We start from the raw sequence: 23,173 nt of genomic DNA on the forward strand, positions 1-23,173 counted from the left end.
TGCTTGATTTCAGAGACGCCTTCACCCGCCTGTTACCACTTAACTCGATTATCTGGAACCTGACATCGCTTTCCTGTGTAGCTAAGTCTGTTTCTACCAAAATAGGATAAATATTACTCGGAGAACGTCCCAACCCCATCCCATGTCGTGAACAATTTTGCGTTACTTATTGATCTCTCCAAATATTTTGACCATTCTTATGGTTCTAGTCTTTGTTAAACCTTTACAAGATGCCAAAGATTTATGTAATTCTAATACAGCACCCAAGTAACAGGTTGCTCTTTTTTTAAAGGACAACAGCATCAAATGAAATATGTGTCACTCTTACCTTTCTGTGCTTTTAGACTCTCTGACCCCAGAGATAGAAGCTGACCGCAGCGGCAGCAGAACAGATGCTGAAAGGACAATACAAGGTAGGAATTCGCAAAAGGCTATAAATCTAGATCTTGCTATATGAGTTTTTCCTCAGCTTCAGCCTGCTATTCAAGCATGTAGCCTACCATCTGGGCCACATCAAAACAAGTTCAAACAAGGTCAAGTTCATCTTGCTTGTTTATATGAGTGAATTCATTTTGTGCTGATAGATTTTCTTTAAATTAACAGGTCATTTCTGTTTATACAATGCAATTAAAAAGGAATAATTAATTTTAAACAATGTATGATTTAATCTTGGACACAGTAAATGTGCTTTGTTGAATGCTTGAAGCCCAGTCTAACGTGGGAAGGGTTTATAAGTTCTATACCATCTGAATAAAAGCATGGGTTAATCAGATAGGTAGTTCTTAAATTTGAAAATTTCTCCTTCTCATTTTTGTGACAGATACTGCAAGGTACATGCAAAATAGACTGGTTGAATGTTAACAATAAATAAGATTGTTTAGTCCTCTGTGGATTTTCTGAATGTTCTCTATGCCATTATATACATTTTAATAACACAAATCTGCTGAGCAAAATCATATATAGAATACTAAAGGGAGTTGTATTATACACTCAGAAGAACTAAATATGTATATTGCCGAGACCATACTATTAGGAAAGAACAAAATCTGAAGGTAACATTTATAGTCTAACATCTATTCTAGGCAATAAACTCAGTCTAACAACATGAATACTAAACAGTAAAAAGATCATTTGTTTTCTATTTTAAATGAAGATGGTTCTTCAAAGGGAAGCCTAAAATGATGAACTGCTATAATCCTCCCAATTGCTTTTATTTTGCATTTTAAGCTCAATCATTTTGGGGATATTGTTTGACATTAATTGTGCTACTTAATCAGCTCTGAAAGTGTCAACTTTGGTTTAGTGTAAAAGAAATATACTTTTGTAAAGTATCAAATATCCAATAAGTAAAAATCAGAAACTTGCAGGAACATTCCTGAGGAACATTTTTGCCTATATTTATTTTACCCGAAACCATGATAATTATTTTTTAAATCCTGAGGCTCAAACCATATGTTATTATGAGATATCTCCTTGTATATACAAGATTAATGCAATTGTAGATGTAGAAAAGACTTTTTTTTTCAGAGCATTATGGATATTAGCAAAATTATATGTGTGTGTTCATGTATAATCTTATTAAAATCATAAGATTTCTGTTGCATCTCTTTTAAAAGTCGCATACACATGTTAATATATGAGTAATAGCAAAGCCGGTCCTCTTTATCAGGGATGATAACCTCAATCAGGCCAATAGAAATATCAGCCCTGATTTGTGTGTTCAGGGACCACTCATGCATTAACTTAGCTAGTGGCCAAAGGCGGTCTAAAAAAGCCCATGAGTCTCCAGGTAGATGTGATATATAAATTATCTGTTATCTACAGAATCCTCAGGGTTGTCAAATCAATCCAAGAAAAATTATAGATAATACATTCCTGCATATTAATGGAAGATTTGTTTTCAATGTTAAGAAGTGATTAGTCAATGGTTAAACACCTTGCATAAGTGACATAATGTTTATTCCAGGAATTTGCTATCAGTAAAATTTTGGTCATCAATAAGGCTAGGGTTATTTTAATTTGAATTTGTAAAATTCACATATATTCAAATATACACATTAATATGCATAAACTCTTGCTGTATAAGGTTGAAGTTTTGACAAGTCCTCCTTTCTATTGTGATTTGCTTATTCCAAGTAAAATTTTAAATCATAAATTGCCTTCCTTTTGCTATCCAAAGTGTTCTCAGTTGGGTAACAAAGAAAACCCACCCAAACAACTTTATAATTAAGGCAATAAAACATTTGAAGAATAGTTATACATAGTGACTTAAAGCCAAATATAAATGATTATAGAGTTATTTAATGCTTTGCTTTAGCTGTAATATAAAATCGTAATCATTGAATTCACTTGTTCAGCCAATTAAAAATATGTTCCTTAATTCTAATGTGAACAATTAGCAATACTCTACTTCTTGTATACTTCAAAATGCATAATTAGTTTTCAGTAAAACCCCTAACTCATGTTCCTGGTTTTAATTAGATAATATGATTTTTTCTCAAATGTAATAAAAAATATGGATGAATCTGTATTTTTATGTTTTAGTGGCTAAAAAGGTCTTTTGCCAGGAGTTGAACCACCCAAGACTTTTAAAATATCAGGCAGACCCAAGAGATCATCTTTTGCTACTCTAACATCACTAAATAAGTTCTTTCAGCCCTCTGAGCCTTTTTTTTTTCCAAACCTAAGTCTAAATGAATACATTTCGAAGCCAAAAGAACAAAATTAGCTGTGAACAGAAGAAATCAAAGATAAAAAACTAGTTAGTTAAGTTCCTAGTTGAAGCACAGCAATGGGAAAGGCAAAGAAGAAAGAACTGGAACTCATTGTTAATTTGTGAAATGGTCTACGTCATGCATTTGGGAGCCATGAGCACCTGCCGCGTCACGGTGTAAAAACAACACAAACGTGGCCTGTTCCTCCCTTTGCTTTCTCCGTTTTGGTGTCCCTAAGCCTAGGTGTTATGATACTCTGTGTTCTTTCTTGCTCCTGGTCCAACCATAAGTGAAATTATTCTGTGTTCCAAAATAAACTGAACTTAGGAAAAACAAAGGAAACCCACATTTCTCTATGCTTGTCATGTATTTATTTATTTTTAACATTCTGGCAATAAATAAATGCCATGCTTGGCCCAAGAGTTAGTCACCTAGCAGTTGGGCACTTAAATACTGCTCAAGTGCCAGGTAATTACCCCCAAATAAGCACCTCAGGTTAGTTAGACTAAACATTGCCTCATTGGCATTTAATACCACCCTTTCTGTAGAACTATAGAGGAGGGGAGGAGGGAACCAGACAGTAGTTTAGAAAATATTCCTGAGTGAAGAGGCCCTAAATAATGACTTACTTGTGATAAGTAAAGTAAATCAACTCATCCTACATAGGGATAGATTCTTCATTGTTGATATTTCTAGTAGCTAACTCAAAAATTCATGAGTTTGGTGGCGATATTATGGATAGAGAATAAATATCAAAAAATTAAAAAAAAAAACTTGTTTCGGGAGCTGAATTATATGGTGATTAACTCTCATGCCTTGGATCTTGCAGATTTATATGGCATGATTTGTGTTGGAAAATTTTATCTTACTTTAAAGTTTTTTGTAAGATCTTTTGAATATGCAGAGTAGACTGTGTTCTTATAAATACTCCTTGGAAACTGTTTTGGACTATTTAATAAATACCCTCCAAAACCCTTTCTGCCCCCACACATATGAATGCCCATCCCCACACTGTCTGTAGCCAAATCTATAATACGAGGGCTTTCTGGAGCTATGTTCTAATTTCTTTTTAATCTCTCTCCCTGGCAATTGCACCCACTTAGATGGTTTGTTTAACTTATATGTTTTGACAATTAAAAAAAATACATCTCTCTCCAGAGCATTCAGACATTTCTTAAGAGGTCCAGGTTATACCCAACTTTTATTTGGCTGTCTTGCAGGCACTGCAAGGTCCAGTGCACAAAATCAAAAGGATCGTTCACTCCCAGCAAACCTCTCTTCATCCAGTGTTCCTTCCCTATGGAACTGTTATCTGCCCAGTCCGGCATCCTCAATCTATACTAAGGAAGAGCAGAGCACACATTTCCCTCTCTCATCCTCCACACCCAGTTACAGCTCTTCCCCTTGTCCTGGAACCCTCTCTTCTTTTTTTTTTATTTCCTGAAAGCCCCACAACTTCCTCCACCTATCAGGGACATGATTCCTTCCTCCTTGTCTTTACATACCCAACATTGAAATCTCATTTTTAGAAGCTACTGCTTCCACGAATGCTTCCTTGAGATTCCACCCCCACCCCTGCAGGACCTCCCTGCCGCCTGGGTCTAATTCAGCCTCTGGAGGTTCTTACCATACCTCTCACTTCTCCACAGTCTCCTGCTGGGCATTTGTAGTTCCTTGTTCAATGTCTTCTTCCTCTCTCTGGAAGGTAGCCAAGAGGGTGTGAACCATGTCTATTTTGGTCACTACTGTGACATGTATGTTTGACACATATGTATGAATGTGTCACGTGTTTATGCCCCATTTACAGTGCTGAATGTTTGCTACACCGTGAAAGTAGGTTATCTGCCTTAGATGACTTAGGACCTGATTGATTTTGTGAATGCCAAGGGTCCTCATTGTTCTGACATTTCTCAGACTTTGGTTGGAGAGACAGATGTAAGGAAGTGAAGGATAATATAATTTTACCTCAGAAAGTCAGAATTACAAATTTGGGTAGAATTAATTTTCATTTATCTGATTGCTGCATTAACAGTATGTGTTTAGGCTTCTTGTATGTGTGCATAATGTTACTTTTTTGTTTGTACATTCGACATAAGATTTGGATTCTGTAAATATGCACTTATACCCACTTTTTTCCATTTTAAATATATATTAAATTTAACACGATGTGGTCGCATTTCTTAAATAATACTTTCATCTGTTGTTTAATGTATGTTAACCTTAAGCTTCTTTTTTAATTGCTTATAATTTTACATGAACTAAATATTCTTTATAAATTATTTAGGTTATCAATATATTGATGAACTATAACATAGGACAATCATGGGTTAGTGCTGTTATATCTATGTCTTTTATCAATTTTAAGAGTTGGAAAGTTCACTTTCAAAATAGTAACTTTGGCTTCTTTTTAAGAAAACCTGTCTTTTTAAACCAAAAAAGAATTGGTAGAATCAATGGAAATGTAGACCATAGTTCCTCTGACATCTTAGAATATCTGCAAGTTATGCTTGCAAAATCTTGACTTCACTTGAAAGTACATCTCTTTTATTTATATCCAATGGCCATAATCAAAACTGTTTGGCTTTTTATTCTTTTTTTGACTGATCTCAGATCATAGAAAATCAAATATTCTTCCAATAAAAGGACATAAAAGACGAGCCTTCACATTAACAATCTTTTTTTCCCAATTAAAAAAAAACTCCTTTCTGCTTCCTAGATATTTGAAAATACATGCTGAATTTAAAAATTGTTTATTTTTCAACAATATTTATTGAACACTGAGGATATGCCAAGTACTCTTTTATGATGTTGTTGCCTTAGCTCTAGGAAATGACTTTAAAGATCAATTAAATTTCTTCATTTTGCAAACAAGGAAAGTGAGACTTAGGGAGGAAACATGACTTGTTAAAGGTTATATCATGAGTTAACCAGAGTTGGGAATGGAATTTAGTTCAGTTGCTTTTCACATTCCCTTATTTTCTTCCTGATTATTTTGAGATTAGGATTGTTAAAATGTGCTCTTCTTGCTCTTTTAAAATATGTGATTATTTGTTTAGTCACTTACAGTTCCAAAGCATCATCATGCATATCATTTTTATGAGTGGAATTTATATCATTTATCAGAATTTTTTATTGACTTGGAAACTGCTATTTTTTGAGCCTTTCCTATATGTATGTATTCTAATTTAAAGGTGAGATAACTAAAGCTCAGAGTGGCTAATTAATATTCTCACATTTACACTCTGAGTTAGTGGGGTCACAGACATTTGAATCCATATTTATGACTCCAGAGTCCTTGTTCTATCCTCCGTGCATTTCTGTCTAGACTTCTATCTCTTCTAAAATAACTACTTCCATGCCCATCACCCAGTTTGAACAGTTAGCACATTGTTAATGACTTTAGAAGTTCAAAGCAGTCTACTGACAGGAACTAGAGAATGGTATATAATTGGGGGGAAAAAAGGTTTCTTTTCCAGCTTTTTACTTTTCAATTTATCATTATGCCTATACCATGTTTATAGACACTTCCAGACACACTGGGGAAAACTCACTCTTTAGTGAAGAAAACACAGGATCAATAAAAGATACTAAGAAATTAATCATATTTAGACAAAAGATTTATCCACATCCCTACCACTTAACGTGCAATGAGCTTAAGATAAATTTGAAATCAGACAAAAATCTAATTGTGACTTAATGTAAGACATTTAGAGAGCCTCTTCATTTCTTTTGTGGTATGTGTTTGAATAGAGTTACTAAATGATATTCCAAGATTTTTACCCTGTAATGGTCTTAACTTGAAGCTTACTTAAACTTATCACTTCTAAAACCTTTTTGAAAGGATTGTTTAAATTTAATTTCATATAATTGTCTTATGTGCATTTCTATTTTTAATACTCAAAAAAAGACCCTTACGTTTAATGTAGAAGTAGGGGTTCTTTTAGGCACAGCTACAGAACTAACAATTAAGAAAGATTGGAGTCAGGTCTAGATTCAAATCTCTGTCCCACTATTTTTTTTTCCCTTAAGTAATTGCTTAACCTCAGAGAGTTGTTAGAAGGATTAAATAAATTAATCCATGTAAGGCACTCAACATCTACTAGACAATAGTATGCATACAGTTAAGTTTTAGCTGTTAATATTACATTTTATTATTATGAGTTAACATATTTACAGTGCCTAGCAACTGATAAATGCTGAAGCTATTATTACTCTGATATATAATTTACTTTTCTTTTTTCAGAAAATTGGTCTTTATAACATCATGTTGATTTAGTCCCTTAGTAAAGTGTTTGTAGAAATTTATAAGAATGTTGGAAACAAACAGGATTTGTACACACAAATATGAACCTAACTTTTCATATTTGAAGATGTTTTTATTTAGCTTAAAAGTGGGAAGGGGGAGGGTTTTATGGAAAGAAAGAAAGACAAAAGGAAAAAATGAGAAGGTTCATCAAAACTGGTTTCCAGACTGCTTGCACTGTATATTAACTATTGTTGAGTCACAAATAATGTAATTACCATCAGGATCACCTCAAACTCTTTTTCTTGATCTTAAAAAAATAAATATTAGAATTATGTTACTATGAACAACACAAAACAATAATAAATTTACTTCTAGTCTCTTGGCACTGGTTTCTGGTGTTTGGCAGCATTTCAATACAGCTAATCAATTTGAGACAGCATTGATTAAGTTGAACAAAAGGTGATATTGATTGCAGCCTGTAGCCAATAAACAAGCTATTGTTCCATAGTTATCATAGGTCATTGTTAACTACTCATTTAACTAGACAGAGTTATTATTATTAAATAGAAAGTCTCAGAGACACTCATGAATTGGATATTTTATAAAATTTTAGAATAATGTTTCCTTATAATTGCATATATTATTCTTTTAAGAAATACGTAATAAAGGAAATCTTGTTTTTGAACATTGGTGGCTGTGTTTAAACACCAAATGCTGAAGGCCTTTTTATAGGTTTTTGTTGGAAATGGTTCCTTCATAATTTAAACTCATTATACATGAAATGAGAACTAGCAGGCAGTTAAGTATGAAGTTGCTGAAAATAGTAATAAGATATAGTTCGTTATAATTATTACTTATAAAACATTATTTTCAGTGTGTTATTTCCATAGACCTAACCTTCTAAACCCTCGGTTCTGATGGGGAAAAAGCATGATTCTCATTATTATGTTCGTGTTGAGCTGTGACATAACACAAGGTTTTGTCCTGTCATTTCAACTCTTATTCCATTGCCCAAACATTATGCAGATTAAATTAAGGCAAAATGATTGGGCTTGGTTTGTAATGTAGTTGACATCATTTTCCTTAGTAAATGCAATATAATAGGTGGTAGCTTCTGTGACAATTCAGAGGATATAGGGAATATCAGGAATAATTAATTAGAATTGGAGATTTAGAGAGGGTAAAAAGGACATTGTACAACAAAATTATGATTAAATATTGACACAGACCAATTATTTATAGAAAATACAGTGTTTTGTTAGTATAGATACAACTGAATTAAATTGGCTTTTTCATAAATGTGTTTGTGGCTTCGCTTGAAACTGTCTGAAGACCATAATCAAAGAACAGTGATAAATGGAAATTGGGAAAGGTATTAGCAGGGGGCCTGAAAGATCAATGCTAGATCCATTTTGATTTAACATCATAATTAGTGATATGGAACAGTGGTTAAACAGAGTGTATCAATGAAATTCACAGATGATCCTAATTTAGAAGGCGTAACATACATCTGTGTGGACGGTGTAAGTATGCAATAGAAATTTAGGGAATTTAGGAATCTCAGGATGAATTAAATGAAATTACCTTTTTAAGAAAGAAAATTTAATTTTAAGATCTGTGGGGTTTAAAAAAATGTTAAAGTTCAAAAAATGTCAATGACAGTATGTGTCCACTTGTAGCTTTTCATGGTTCTGTACTAACAGTGAATGGCTATAGGACTGAGAGAAAGGTCAGAAGATGGGTAGAAAAATAAGCCTCTGTCATTTTAATATTATATACTTTTATTAATGATACTTTTTACTATTATGAATACCAGACAGTTGAAGAAATTGGTTTTTCATTGTGATCAGTACATGCCATTAATTAGATAGTATATTCTCATCTTTGGTTTTAAGAAAAATGTATTTAAAATAAGTTTTTGCTTTGAATCTTCTTAACCTTTATTATCAAAAGAAAAAATTGACAACAGTTATATCCAATTAACTTGCTCACTTACAATTGTTGCAATAGAAACTGTATGTAATGCCTACCAAAGCTGAAGAGGGTTGCTATTTTGAAATATAAATTAGAACTAACTCCAGTGGTTCATTTTCATATAGCCTGCTTCCTCTTAGACAGTGAAAGTAACCTGGCCATCTAAGAGTACCTTTAATATTCACAGTAATTTCTTTGAGACAAAACAGAAATAGATTTTTATTTTCTGAAAAAATATTATTTATTTTTAATTATTTATTTAAAAAAATGTTATTTATACTCTAGGAGTTATAAAAGTTAACTGAAAATATTTAAATTACAGAAAAAGAACCCCCACTTTAAGGTCTATTCAATAAATTATAGAATTTGTGTACACACACACACACACAAAATTGGTACATAATCACCTGGTGATGGGAAGCATGCCATCAATTTTGATAGCATGTATATATGTTGACATTCAAGTTATATAACACCCTTTGCTATAAATTCTTCTTTAAGAAAATAAGACATCATCATTCAGACTATGAATGTAAAAATGCTTATGGTGCATTATTCCACCTCCCATGGTTAGGGACAGAATGCAGACATGCCACAATAATGTTTTTTATTTCAACTGTTCGAACCATATTAATGAGAACATCATTTTGGAGAACTAATTATTTCTATTTGTCTTGTGTCACACTTTCTAATTCCCCTATATTAGCACAGCCAAAGCAAATTAATTGCTTTTCCAGCAGTTGAACCTTGTCCAAGAATGAGCTCACATTCCCTTCCAGTTTCCTTGTTTCTGGGAGTGCATTGTGTCAGAAATTTCTCTTGATACTAAACATAGTCTAGAGAATATCTTTACAGATTTCTGTGCACTCACTTGATGAAATTTATAAGTTTAAGTGACCCGCCAGGAAAGATAAAGTTCTTAGCAGCAAGATTATACATCAAAACAGTTAAAGTGAAATTAAAATTAAATGAATGAATCTCACTGAAGCAAAAAAAGCAGTAATTAATGGTTCCCTTAATTGTCTTCATAAAATATTTGCATGGGTCTAATTTGCATAATTTGCATGTATTAATTAATCTTTCAAAGGAATTTTGTGCTGAGAGAAGCCAAAAAATCTCTTTGTTTTATTTAACATCTAATGAAATATTTATCTTCTTTAATGAACTTCTCATCTTCATTAAAATAAAAATTGCACAAGTTTGTATGTTTTAAATGTTTTTATAATTGAAGTATTCAAAAAATCTCTTTAGACTTACAACAGCTGAAAACAAACACATTATTTAACATTCAGTATCATTTTCACAACAGCAACACTTTAAAAAAAAAAAAAGTCCAATTCCACTTTCTCAAAGGTGGCAGAGCATTTGGTAAATGAATAAATGAATATAGCTATTTGGTTTTAAAAGTAAGATTTAGAAAGGCCCGATCATTTCTTTCAATGGTAATAGATTTTTATGGCTGAAATAGTGGGCAACTAGAGGGTATATATGAGAAAAATCAGTATGTTTAATTTTTTGGGAAATGGTTCACTGGTTGAAAATATTTTAACTGGTTCAAAGAAATTAGTCCATTAAAAATCCACTCACTATTATTAACAATTCCTAGATTGACTGACAATATTTCCTGGCAGGAGCTATACAGTCTCAACTTTATTCTAAACCTGACTGCTGGAGATTTGCAGCAGGGGCTTCTCCTCTCACAAACTGAGATCGTAGTGAAGACCAAGAAACGTGTCTTGGAAGGGATGAAATTCAAAATTTAATCAAGTGCCAAATAGTACATATTCACAAAAGCTGGGGAAGAGCGTGGGGAGAGAGCCCAGAAGTTAAACAGACATAAGGGAAGGGAAATTGATGATTCGTTAATGGTATTCATTCTTTTTGATGCCACAGTCCTACAGAACATTCCAAAGAAGAACATTGGTTAACATTTTCTAAAGCAATTTCAAGTTTGCACAGGTTTTTCACATACATCATTTTTGTTGATCTTCACTTCAAGCCCATTTTATATTTGAGAAAACTAAGGCACACGAACATAAAGCAGATTTGCCTGGAATCAAACTGTGCGCTCAGGACCTCCGAGTCCTTTTGACTCCAAATGCCTTGATCCTATGTGACATCAATCTTTTTATCTCATGATGATTTATGAAGTGGTTATGAGTGGTTAAATATTAAGCCAGATAATGAGGGTGGCATAAATTTATAAGGATTAAGATTCGAAATGCAAATATATAGTTCTTCCCATGTAAAGTTTAGTAATGAGATAAAATCAATTAAATTGACTTTGGTTTCTTCTAGGATCATCTTTATGAAAGTAAAAAGGCATTTTCGTTAAGCCATGGACATTTCTTAGCCCTGCTACCACTCTCATGATTTGCAGTTTCTCATGAAGTTTTCCCTAACATAAAAGGAAAAATTAAATCTATTAGATGACAGAAATAATCAGTTACAAAATAAATGCCAATACAGATTTTTCCCTAACAGTGATAATTTATTTAATAAATAACTGATTTCTAAAGGATTAAAATTGAACATTAAAATGACTTAGTTCTAGGAGTGATAGAATGAGAACCATAATCTACTGTCAAAACTATCATTCATTAATGTTGTGACCCCGATAACTCACTTCACCTGCTAAGACTTGTCCTAATACTGATATTTTTACCCTGTTAAAATGTCAAAGACATCTCACTTTTTATGAGTGTGGACATAACACACATAGACACCGCATGTGTCGTGCTCCTTTATGGATAAATTGGATTCTGGATTCAGACTGCCTAGGTTCAGATCACTACACTCACTGTGGATTATCTGTATAACACAGAGTGTGTAACTTAAACTTTTTGATTTTTGGAGTTCCTCATCTGTAAAACACAGAAAATGATCACAATATCCACCTCACAGAACTGTTATGAAATTAGATGAATTAATACATGTGAAGAACTTAGAACAGTGCTCAGTAGACACTAAAAGCTAAAAAGACTTTGCTATTTTTACAATTATGCACAAATTTAAATATAATAATACAATAGTATTCATTCTTGGTAAAAATTAAACATGCTTTGGATCTAAGAGATTATTTTAAGCCAATAATTTTTTCCCTAAATGTGATACATACTTTTTCTTTTAGCATGTTTTAAGCTGGAAAATGCAAATTATATTTACCAGATTTTCCAGGGCATTTAAAAAATTCATGACAGAGTGTGAATTTCAATATTTATGTCAATTTAAATAATATGGTTTGAGGAGATTTATTTACAACCACATATACTGTGTGATTATTTATCTCTTTGCAAATTAAATAAAAGATAAACTGGTTATTCTTGACTCATTTAAGATGGAAGTGTTAGAGCATCTTAATTTTTTTTATTATATTTGACAAATTTCTCTTAATATGGTTTGTATTTTCATATAGTGTGGAGTAACTGCAGACTCTTCTAATTCATATATAATCATACTCGAGAGATAGTAAATCTCCACTTAAGCTTACTAATTACACCTATAAAACCATGAATGATGGCTACAAATTATTGGATCTGACTCTCATTCTTTATTTATTTCTCCCTGGGAGAAAGATCACTGGATAGGGAGATTTTAGTCCATAAATTATTCCCATACATAATCAGGTTTGCTGTGTTTAACTTTGATTCCATACTATTTTTTTATATTAACTGATGAAATTTCCATTTTTATAGATTAAGAGCTAATTAATTGATTTCCATGATAAAATTATATTTACTTATAGCTATAATTTCAATGTCTTTATTTTTTCTTAATGGATTTTACTGATTACTCTAGTTCTATTTTGTTTTAAGCTACCACAGTCTTTTCACTTGTTTTTATACATTCTCTAGCAATCTTATATGAAATGTCACAGTAAGACCTTATCCTTAGTTAAAGTGTTGGGAATGGAAAAGAATTTTGCAAATGAGAAAAGATTAGATGTGAGACAACAGGCACAGAAAGTACATTCCTTTACTAAATCCAACAGATGGTTCTGAGTTCCAGCCCAAGTGGGACCATAAACTCAATTACTACTATATTTTTTTTCCTTAGAGAACTCCCAAAATATTTACTTTTATGTAAAAGTGTAGATTTTTTAAAAATACTTTGGAAGCCTAAATAACATCAGTGTTTATTAACAGTCTTTGATAATAGTAAGAGTAAAGTTCTCTCAATGTAAAAAACTCATATAATGTCAGATTATGTCCACACAAACTAAACTGAAAATAGCAATTAGAACAACGGTTCTCTAAGCTTTTTTTAGAGTGAATACAATGATATCCCCTAACTACTTTGAGTACAGACATGGTTTTGAGATAGAATTTTGAGACTCCCTTGCTCACATCTTTCTTCAAATGTTTGCAATTCAGATTAATCCCATTGTGTTAGGCACTTCATTGATATGATTATTGCAAAGGATTAAAAATACCCAGTAACTTACTTTGTAAATTTTAATTGTACTTCTTAAATTATTAGAATGAGAAGTATTTCAAGAAATTGCAAAAGATCTTTACTATAGAGGGTTGATGAGTTATATGCTATATATAGCTCATAGGCTGTATTTCCCTAAGAATTCAGAATCAATTCTGGTTAACAAATCTCAAAGACTCAGTGAGTGAAAACAGTGAAGTAAATATGGTAGATAAAAAGAAAAATATTCATGGCATGGCACTCATGTTTATGGTCTTTTGAAGTAAATTTCTTACAATTCTTATTTTTCCCAGGGGACCTCATTGAGATTTGTGACATATTTGCACTAACTTTCTAAGGGTTACTGGCAGCAGAATCAAAATATGGCTCTAAAAAAACTATTTCTCCATACCATATTATCCCACTATTTGTAGATATTTTATTATAGTCTTACAGTAGTCTTTATTGTAGTCTTACAGTAGTCTTATTATAGTCTCACAGTAAGATTTTTAAATGCAGGCAAAATTCAACTAGTGACTTACTGCTCCTTGTTACACCTAATAATAGAGCAAATGAGAGCTGTGAGTCAATTGCACCAAAATGATTTGAGTTTAAATTAGAGAGAAACCTCACTGGCTTCAAAAAGTTACCCTTGTCGAGTCATCAACATTCTACAGCTCAAACCCCAACAGACCATCCATCCTAAAGAAAGGTAAGGACCCTGAAGAATATGAGCTATCATGTTAACAGGAGAGCAAATGTCATTTTGATACAAAGCTGACAACAGTGCTTAGTTTGCTCATTCTCTCATCTCATAATTTCACATTCACAATAAAGCCCCAACTAATTCCAAAAATACTGATAGCATTCATCTACAGACTAAAAATGTTATTAAAATTAACGCTTGAGTGGTCATAAAGAAACATACCAAAATTAGGTCAATATTTTTAGGGTTTTTATATACTTAAGTTTCAGTATAGCTAGATTTTTATGTTTTTGTTTTTGAAAGTCACATATGAATTGATTTCTAAGTTAATGTTTAAATATTTAGTTGGTGGGTAATTGCCCATTTTGATCTCAAATGCAGTTCTTGGTTGCCTTGTTTTGAATAGTGTTTCAATGTGTGATTCTATTCCTTTGTGAGAAAATTGGAACACAGACATTTATTTAAATCCAACAATTCACGCAGAAAGGCTGTGAATTATCACAACTCAATAGGCTCTTTTGCAAGTTGTTTGTACAAAACACAGGAAATACAAAAGCATTTCCAAATATTTTCTTAAAGTTAAATTGTATAGCGAAAAAAGAGGTGAAATTTTTTCATTATTCCAAAGCTATAGGCTTTTATATTTTAACAGTTGCAGAGTGCTTTAAATGGAATATTAGGGAACAAGTATATATGAGTTTTAGCAATATTTAATGGATCAATGACTGGTTAGAATTCTGAGACTTGAGGGGCGCCTGGGTGGCTCAGGCGTTAAGTGTCTGCCTTCCGCTGAGGTCATGTTCCTGAGTTCCTGGGATTGAGCCCTGCACTGGGCTCCGTGCTTCACGGGAAGCCTGCTTCTTCTTCTCCCACTCCCCCTGCTGCTTGTGTTCCTGCTCCTACCTGTCTTTAAATTAAAAAAAAAAAAATTCTGAGACTTGAAAATAATGACTTTTTTTAAGATCTTAAAATTTATTTTGGGGCGGGCAGAGGAAGAGGGAACCTTGAGCAGACTCCCTGCTGAGCACAGAGCCCAACACAGGGCTGGATCCCATGACCCTGAGATCATGACCTGAGCTGAAATCAAGAGTGGCTTAACCAACTCAGTTACCTGGGGAACCCCAAAAATAATGACTCAGATTTGTTTTTTATGCTTGGCAGCATTTACGATTTCTGAATAAAATGAGTTAACAATGTGACAAATATGTGAACATATAAAACTAGACATTTTTAAATCATTTTTTAAAAGATTTTATTTATTTATTTGAGAGAGAGAGAGAGAGCCTGAGTAGAGGGAGTGGCAGAGGGAGAAGCACACTCCGCGCTGAATAGGGAGCCCGAAGTGGGGCTCGTAGGGGTTCCAGGATCATAATCTGAGCTGAAGGCAGACACTTAATCAACTGAGCCACATAGGTGTCCCTTAAAATCATTTTTGTGATTTATTTAAATTTAATTTCTTCTTTACTGTTTTCTTTAACCACTAACTGGAGATGCTTCCTTCCTTCCTTCCTCCCTCCCTCTTTCTTTCTTTCTTTCAAAAAATAAATATTATGGCTGCTTCTGAGTAAGGTTTAAACAAATTCCTAAATACTATTTAGGAATACTATTTATCTGCTTCTCTTTGTTTTATGTCTGGTCTCCCTTGTTTTATATCTGAAATCAATATATTAAGTCCTAAATCCAATAGGAATATTGCATGGGAAGTGTTGATCTAGAATGAGAATAAAGAAGAATATAATAAATTTAGAAAGGAAGTAGTGAGAATCTAAGTTCTGGTATTGTGCAAGGAATAAGTGGGAATGAACAGTGAAGGATAAGGAGAAAATCAACTCATAGGGCGTAGAAAACAGCAGTGGGTAATTTGAAGTAGGTATTCTGGGAAAGATATCCAGGCCAATGGGGCATTTAGATAGAGTTGAAGAGTGATCGATCATCCAGGTGAACGTGGAGCTTGAGTATGAGGCAGTTTGAATGTGAAGTCCAGACAAGAGATACAGCTTTGGATACCACTAAAACCAATGCAGAAATAGAGAATCTCTTTGCTTAATCTTGAAATTGTCATTCTTCTGAAGAGGCTAGAATGTCAAGTCACCTCCCCCGCAAGAAGAGAGTGGTAATAAGTGTAATAAATACAACATAAAGAAGCAAAGAATGTTCAAATGACTATGAGTTAATACATTTCTCTACCATCCCTATTTGTAATGAATGACCTAATATTTCTTAAAAACAATAGAGAAAACATTAAGTCACCTTTTTTTTTAATGGCAGTAAGAAAGAATGGATGACTTGGCATTGAATTCTGTCCATTAAAGTGAGTGTAATAAAGCTGGGACCCAAAAATTTACAGTGCTAGATTATATACATAAAATTAGAATAGAAAATGCTAAAAATACATAGTGGTATATTAGATAATTCATATTTTGACTTATTTATTTTGCATCTTGTTGATTCTGCAGATTTTACCTATGACAAACTGTCAATTCAACTCTTGCATTAAGAGACATGTATTTTTCATGATATTGTTTCATATGGCAATATGTTGGCTATCAGTCCTTTCAAGTAATCAAACTACATTGAATAGAGTCATAAACCAAAAAAGCAACAATAATTTACTTGCATCATTAGCTTTCCCTCTGATGCATACATATTCTTTGCAATCATTTGAACAGTATAATACATTCTTGTTTTGATGAAGGGAAAGTAAAAATTATAGTTTAGACTTGGTAAGTAAATAAAAAATGCCCATGTAATAATGTTTTGAATTATCACAACAAAGTATGTTTTATGCCAAAATAATACTAGTCCTACACCATATTTTAAGCTTTTGGAGCATCAGATTTTTCAATACATAAGATATCTGGTAATAAAGTAATCAAATGTCTGGTTAGAGTTTGAAGCATTGAGAAAATTCTCATCTGAGCCCTGCGCTAGCAAAGAACCAGCCCTGTTAAAGAGGGCTGAAATGGGCAGTATTTATTAATCAAGACCTACAAGTTAATATTCTTATAGCTATACCAGTAAGTTTCCTTAAAAAGACAGAGAACCGAACTCTGTCCAATTGAAATGAATCAAGGATGTTATTACAAAATTAGGCATTCGTGGCTGAGCAATTTAGTATTGTCTAAGTGCAACTGTGAGTTAGCTCTAAAAGAGTAGTAAACAGTTTCTCTGGTGGGAGAATATTTTATTATAAAGTGGTTTTGACATAAGCCTCAATGAGTTCCTTAAATTCATAATGTTTCTCGAAATCTAACCTTAATTCAGGATATAATGATCTACATGGTGACATAAGTTAATTTTATTCATGTCACAATGGGTAGCGATGGGAAAATAAGGAAATACTGACAGTAACCACAGCCACAAGCTATTAATTTTAATGCAAATGGTGGCCTATGTTGCCATGACCCAGGGCAGAATTTCACAGTAGGCATGAAATATACATATATCGGCATTTATCTTTTCTTCCTAAATATATGCACATTTATTATAATATACTTTAAATGTTTATTTGTAGAGTTTTTGTGTTTATTTTTTGAAATTGAATTAAAGAAATTTGACAATCTCATGGAATCTGATATATGCTGAGAACAAATTAGAACTTAAACATAAACTGTAAGTCCAGAACGCTTAGTTGTGTCCTGAAATTCTTTACATCTAGAGACAGAGACAATTTGTAAAATGCAAAGTTATCCATTAGCATTGGATATTTTTGCAATAGCACATTTTGTCTTTTTTGTTTGTTTTTTCATTGTTCTCCACTTTAGAAAGCATTTAGTGGCTTACATTTGTCATTGTTTGTGACTGGTTTTGTTGATATTTTCCTGATCAATTTGCAAGGAATTATGTCTTTTTCTTTGGAAAACATGCAGTATGATATACAACAGTTTCAAATATTGCAAGATACGAGATTTAATCAAAATTGAACTTAACCAGTCACCACTACTGAATCAAAAGTTTGAAGGGACATTAAAAAGATTGTCTGGCTTCTTCTTCACTCTAGTATCTTTCTAAGTGCTTTTAATAGAGAGATCTAGATTTTTTTTTGAGGGGGTAAGGGGTCCTTCTTTCTTTTTCAGTAATTTCTTAAATGGTAATAACTTCAGCAGTATAGAGCTATATGATTTCCTGGGATGGTTACTTCTATCACAATGCATCAAGTATCTGATGTAATCAGCTATTATTCTGAGAGAAGTTTAATATAAGAATTAGACTATTAACGATGATAATTTTTATTTCTGCTATATCATATATCATGAAACAAGATCATCAATCTTTACGGAAAATCTATTTTTTTTTTCTTCCCAGTAGAATCAAATTGCCCTAAGGTAATATAGGTAAAGTTACTTCCACTTAACAGAAGATAGACATATTTAATATATATTTTATATATAATATCTATATGTAAAAGACAAAACAAAGTTGTGAAAATATTCTGTGATTTAGAATAGTTTATTCCATTAGTAGCAAATCAGAGAGGTGCCTTGTTTTGTTGTTTTTTTTTTTATCATTTTGATGTAGGGGCACCCAGATGGCTCACTCACTTAAGCAGCTGACCCTTGGTTTCAGCTCAGGTCATGATCTTAGGGTCCTGAGATCCAGCCCCATGTAGCCCCAAGCCTCACTCAGCGGGGAATCTGCGTGAGAGTGTGTCTTCCTCTCCCTCTGCCCCTCTCCCACCCCTGGAACACAGTCTCTCTCTAAAATAAATAAATCAAAAGGAAAAAAAAAGATTAAAAAATTATTTTGATGTAGTAAGACAGATATTGTACTGGCAAATACACAGGTTGGTTTTTCTATTTCTCTGAAGTGTAGGCAAGTTTCCAGGAGAACTCACAAAGTGGCACTTGGCAGGGTGAATTCACATGACCCAGAGTTGGGTCATCAATCTTGTTCTGGGTTTCAGAGGAAAGCAAACGGAGGTAGTATACTAAAACACTCTAAGTCACAAGAACTGAAATATTTTGTTGTGACATTGACCAGCACATCTTTCTTACAAAGGAAGGAATATTAATTATTTGCTGTGGCACAACAAATTACTTCCAAACTTCATGGTGTACAACATTTATTATCTCACAGTATCTATAGGTGAAGACTCTGGGAATAGCTTAGTTGGGTCATCTGCTCTGAGATCACTCTGAGGCTACAATAAGTTGTTGGAAGGGACTGCAGTCAACTCTAGACTCAGCTGAGGCAAGATTCATGTCCAAGTTTATTCATGTGGCTATTGGCATGCCTCCCATCCTCAAAGGTGTTGGATTGAGAGCCTCAGTTTCCTTGTTGGCTACCGGCCAGAGACCACCATCCGTTCTTTGCCACAGAACTTTCCATTGGGCAATTCAGTACATGGCAGTCTGCTTCAGCAGATCAAGGAAGTGAAAAGATCCAAGGAGACTGTCTGCCAGCAAGATAAACGTTGGTTGTTTATAACCTAAGCTTGGGAATGATTTTCCTCCACTTTTGCCTCCACATTCTCTTCATTAGAAGCAAGGGCCTAGATACAGTCACACTTAAAGGAGATGGGGATCACATGAGGATATGAATATTGGGAGGCAGGGAGCATTACTGGCCATCTTAGAGGATTACTACCAAAGTGGCTATGCAGAAAATAAAATCGTCAAATTATCTGCCAAGAATGGGATTAGGACAAGGAGTATTATATAATCAAATATTTTCTGGAGTCAAGAATATATCTTAAAAGTAGACCAGATGTATACATCAGTCTTTGAAGGGAACCTCATCCCTTATTGGTGCTTTCATTTTAAAAACATGCCAGCAGAACCGCTTTCTCTAGGCTACCTTTCTGGACAAACCCTCTATTGAGTCTCATATTCTTTCTTTAGATGTGAACATTCTGTCAACACATTTCGTTGCCTGTTTGCTGGTCTGTCTCTTTAACATAACGTTACACTTCTCTGGGCTCATCCCTTGTGGGTTAATTTTAAAGTTGAGTGCACAGAGAGCTGCCTTATTTAATAATTCTTGTATAACATGTTACTGTTCTTACCTATATACCATCTATCCATCAACAACAGTTGATGATTCCATTAGATAAGACCTAAAGAAAAGCTATTCTCCACAAAAGTGCCATTTCTTTAGTTACAACAGTTATATTTATTTTAAAAATTTGAGGCCTTTTCATGGAAGTCTATCATTTGTCAAGTTTAGCACTAGACCAGTATTTTGGTTCAGTATTGTATAAATGTGTTAAATAAAGCTCTAGAGATTTAGAACTTTATTCACTTACAGGTACTTCCCTAAACAAATATGACTTTATTAAAATTGCTCATTTAGTCATGATAGAGAAAATGGAAAAAAATGAAAAATGCTTAAGTTTTAAAAGAAAGATGATTTTCCCCCTCCAAACTTAAAATAACTAGACTCTGCAAGAAATGCTCCTCTAATTGTCACCTTTGTTTTTTTTCCCCTAGAGATAATACATAAGTTTATTCTGAAAACAACTTATTCACTGAGGATTTTGACTGTTTCTTGCAATTCTGAAGGATACAAATGATTGTTTTGAAAGATCCATTTCTATTTCCTGCAATATTTTGTTTTATCAAATAAGGCATCACCTTGTTCTATGTTCTATGTTAATTAGTCATAGTACATAATTTATCCATTCATCATTCAGGTTCAGATATACCCTCAAATTATTATTTCCTTACGTACCTGTGTCTTAGTCTTCTTCATTCCAGAAATGAATAGAAGAATGGAGAAAGTAATGAGAGCTTTTACTGTGCTTTACTTTGCTGAAGTTGGGAGGTCTCACCTTCCAATCAGGACAAGGTAACCTAAGTGCAAAGCACCCCATTCTCACTTACTGGTACATTAAGCACTGTGATGGTTTCCCACTTCTTACTAATGAATGCTTAATTAGAACACACACACACACACACACACACACACACACATGTTTTACCTAAGTAGACCTACCAGCGATAGAATTTTTCTTTGTTTCCAGAAACAAAACAAAACTTTAAAGAGGTCTGTGTTCTGCTTTTTGTTTATTTTTGATAAACTTTTAAAAGATAACCTGTGTTTCAAACACAGATAATCAGAACAGTACTTTCCGTTTATCAACAAATGCACATTAGCGTACCTAGTCCTAACTAACTAACAGGTAATCAGTTAAGCAGACTTCATAAACTTTACAATTGTAAATTTACCATTAAAACAAAATGGACCAATAGACCAGAATCCAGCTTATGTCCACACCCTCAGTCCAGTAAGTTTCATGAAACTGAACCTGGTCTTTCAGGAGAACTCTATTAGGAAAATCACTAAGCATAATCTTACTATCTAATACTTGAATAGGACTTCTCAAAAGCCTTGTTGTTAAGCAGAAAACATTTACTATGAGATTACTGTCCACGTAATTAGTGAAACAGTGTATGTGGATAGTGGAGAGTGTATATCCTCAATGAGTTATTAATAAACACCTGACATTGGGAAATAATAAAACTTTATACCATCTAGGCAAACTATTTTATTTTTAACTTGTATTTGAAAGAAAACCATACTCACAGAAAAATTCAAAAAAACTATTAAAACTCTCAATTGTAATGAGATAATAGGATTCACCTATTATTAATATTTTGTTCCCATGTGCTTTATAATTCTTTCTTTTTTTTTTAAGGGTTTATTTATTTATTTGGCAAACAGAGATCACAAGTAGGCAGAAAGGCAGGCAGAGAGAAGGAGGAAGCAGGCTCCCTGCTGAGCAGAGAGCCTGATGTGGGGCTCGATCCCAGGACCCTGAGATCATGACCTGAGCCAAACAAAGGCAGAGGCTTTAACCCACTGAGCCACCCCGGTGCCCCTTTATTATTATTTCTATCTGCGTAGTATTTTCTGAAGCATTTGAGCAGAAGTTGTATAAATCTCTACCCTTTACGTGCTAATACGTACCCATACCTATTTCAGGGGGCAGTTAACTAAAAACAAGGATATTCTCTTATACGTAACCACAGGATATTTATCAGCTCATGAAATCCTTCCTTGTCACCCTACTCTTATTTAATCTGACACCGAAATTCTAATTTTGTAATTTGACCCAATCATGTCCCTTATAGCATTTTTATAGCATTACTGAGTCCAAATTAGTATCACATATTATATTTAGTTGTCATTTCTCTTTAGTGTACTTGATCTTGAGCTCTTCCTTGGACTTTAAGAAATGTATAAAGTTGACATTTGGGGGAACACAGTCTAAATAGAGCATTCATCATGTTGCATGTTTGCATCTGATGTTTCCTCGTGATTCGGCTAGGGCCATGTATTCTAAGCCCGCGTACCACCTACACGAGATTGTGTTTTTCTCAAGGTATACATTCAAGGGCACACAATATCCATCTTCCCCTCATTTTGTGATGTTAGTTTGATAGCTCCTTCTGTATATTTTTATTGAGCACTTGCAAGTTTCCAGGCAATGTTCAAAGAACTAGTAACACACAAAACCATATAGTATGTTATCTGCCCTTAAGTTTATTATAGCCAGACTTTAATCAATGTCTCTAAGATAGTGAAGCTTTAAGTGCTGGCATAGTGAAAGCAACTTGGGGGGACAAGTATTTGAATCCTATGACATGTAGTTGTGACAACACTTAAGTTCTAGTAATACAATATATGGGATCCAAACCCTGTCTCCGTGAGTATAAGCTGATTATTCATGATTAAAACATTGTGTCAGAGGGCTAATTTCTTAACATTAAGTATAGATGGCCTGTTCCCTATTGCACAGATAAACAGTAGACAGTTGATGATGATGATTTTTTTTTTAAATCTGTTTTGCTTGGTTGTGGTCATGGAGATATGGTTTTAAGAATAAGAAGTTCTTAAAAAAAAAAAAGAATAAGAAGTTCTTAAATAGGTATCAGTTCATAGAACCATGGGGTCCACGTTTTTACCCCAACTGGGGAAGATTCTTGAGTTACAGAATAAAATATCTTTAGTACCCAGTAAAGTGGGATTATCTTAATCTTGGGTAGTAAATTCCTCTCTGCCCACAGAGAGCATCGACATCATCATTGAGCCTAAAATGCAGGCAAAGGGCTTCTTTAAGATACTGACAACAAGAATGTCATTTCTCAGAGGAACTGAGATATTTTAAGTAGGTCTAGC

At 33.5% G+C, this 23,173-nt stretch overlaps 1 protein-coding gene across 1 annotated transcript in view; it reads left to right on the top strand.

Annotated features, from left to right (window-relative positions):
- DACH1 (dachshund family transcription factor 1) overlaps nt 1-23,173 on the top strand; it is a 421,261-nt gene that overhangs the window by 387,123 nt on the left and 10,965 nt on the right. Inside the window, exon 10 of the mRNA XM_032841074.1 lies at nt 345-413. Within this exon, the coding sequence (XP_032696965.1) occupies nt 345-413 (69 nt within the window). The remainder of the gene's footprint in view (nt 1-344; nt 414-23,173) is intronic.

The sequence above is a fragment of the Lontra canadensis genome, unplaced genomic scaffold (genome assembly GCF_010015895.1).
Source record: "Lontra canadensis isolate GAN:19392208 unplaced genomic scaffold, GSC_riverotter_1.0 scaffold119, whole genome shotgun sequence".
Classification (NCBI taxonomy): Eukaryota; Metazoa; Chordata; class Mammalia; order Carnivora; family Mustelidae; genus Lontra; species Lontra canadensis.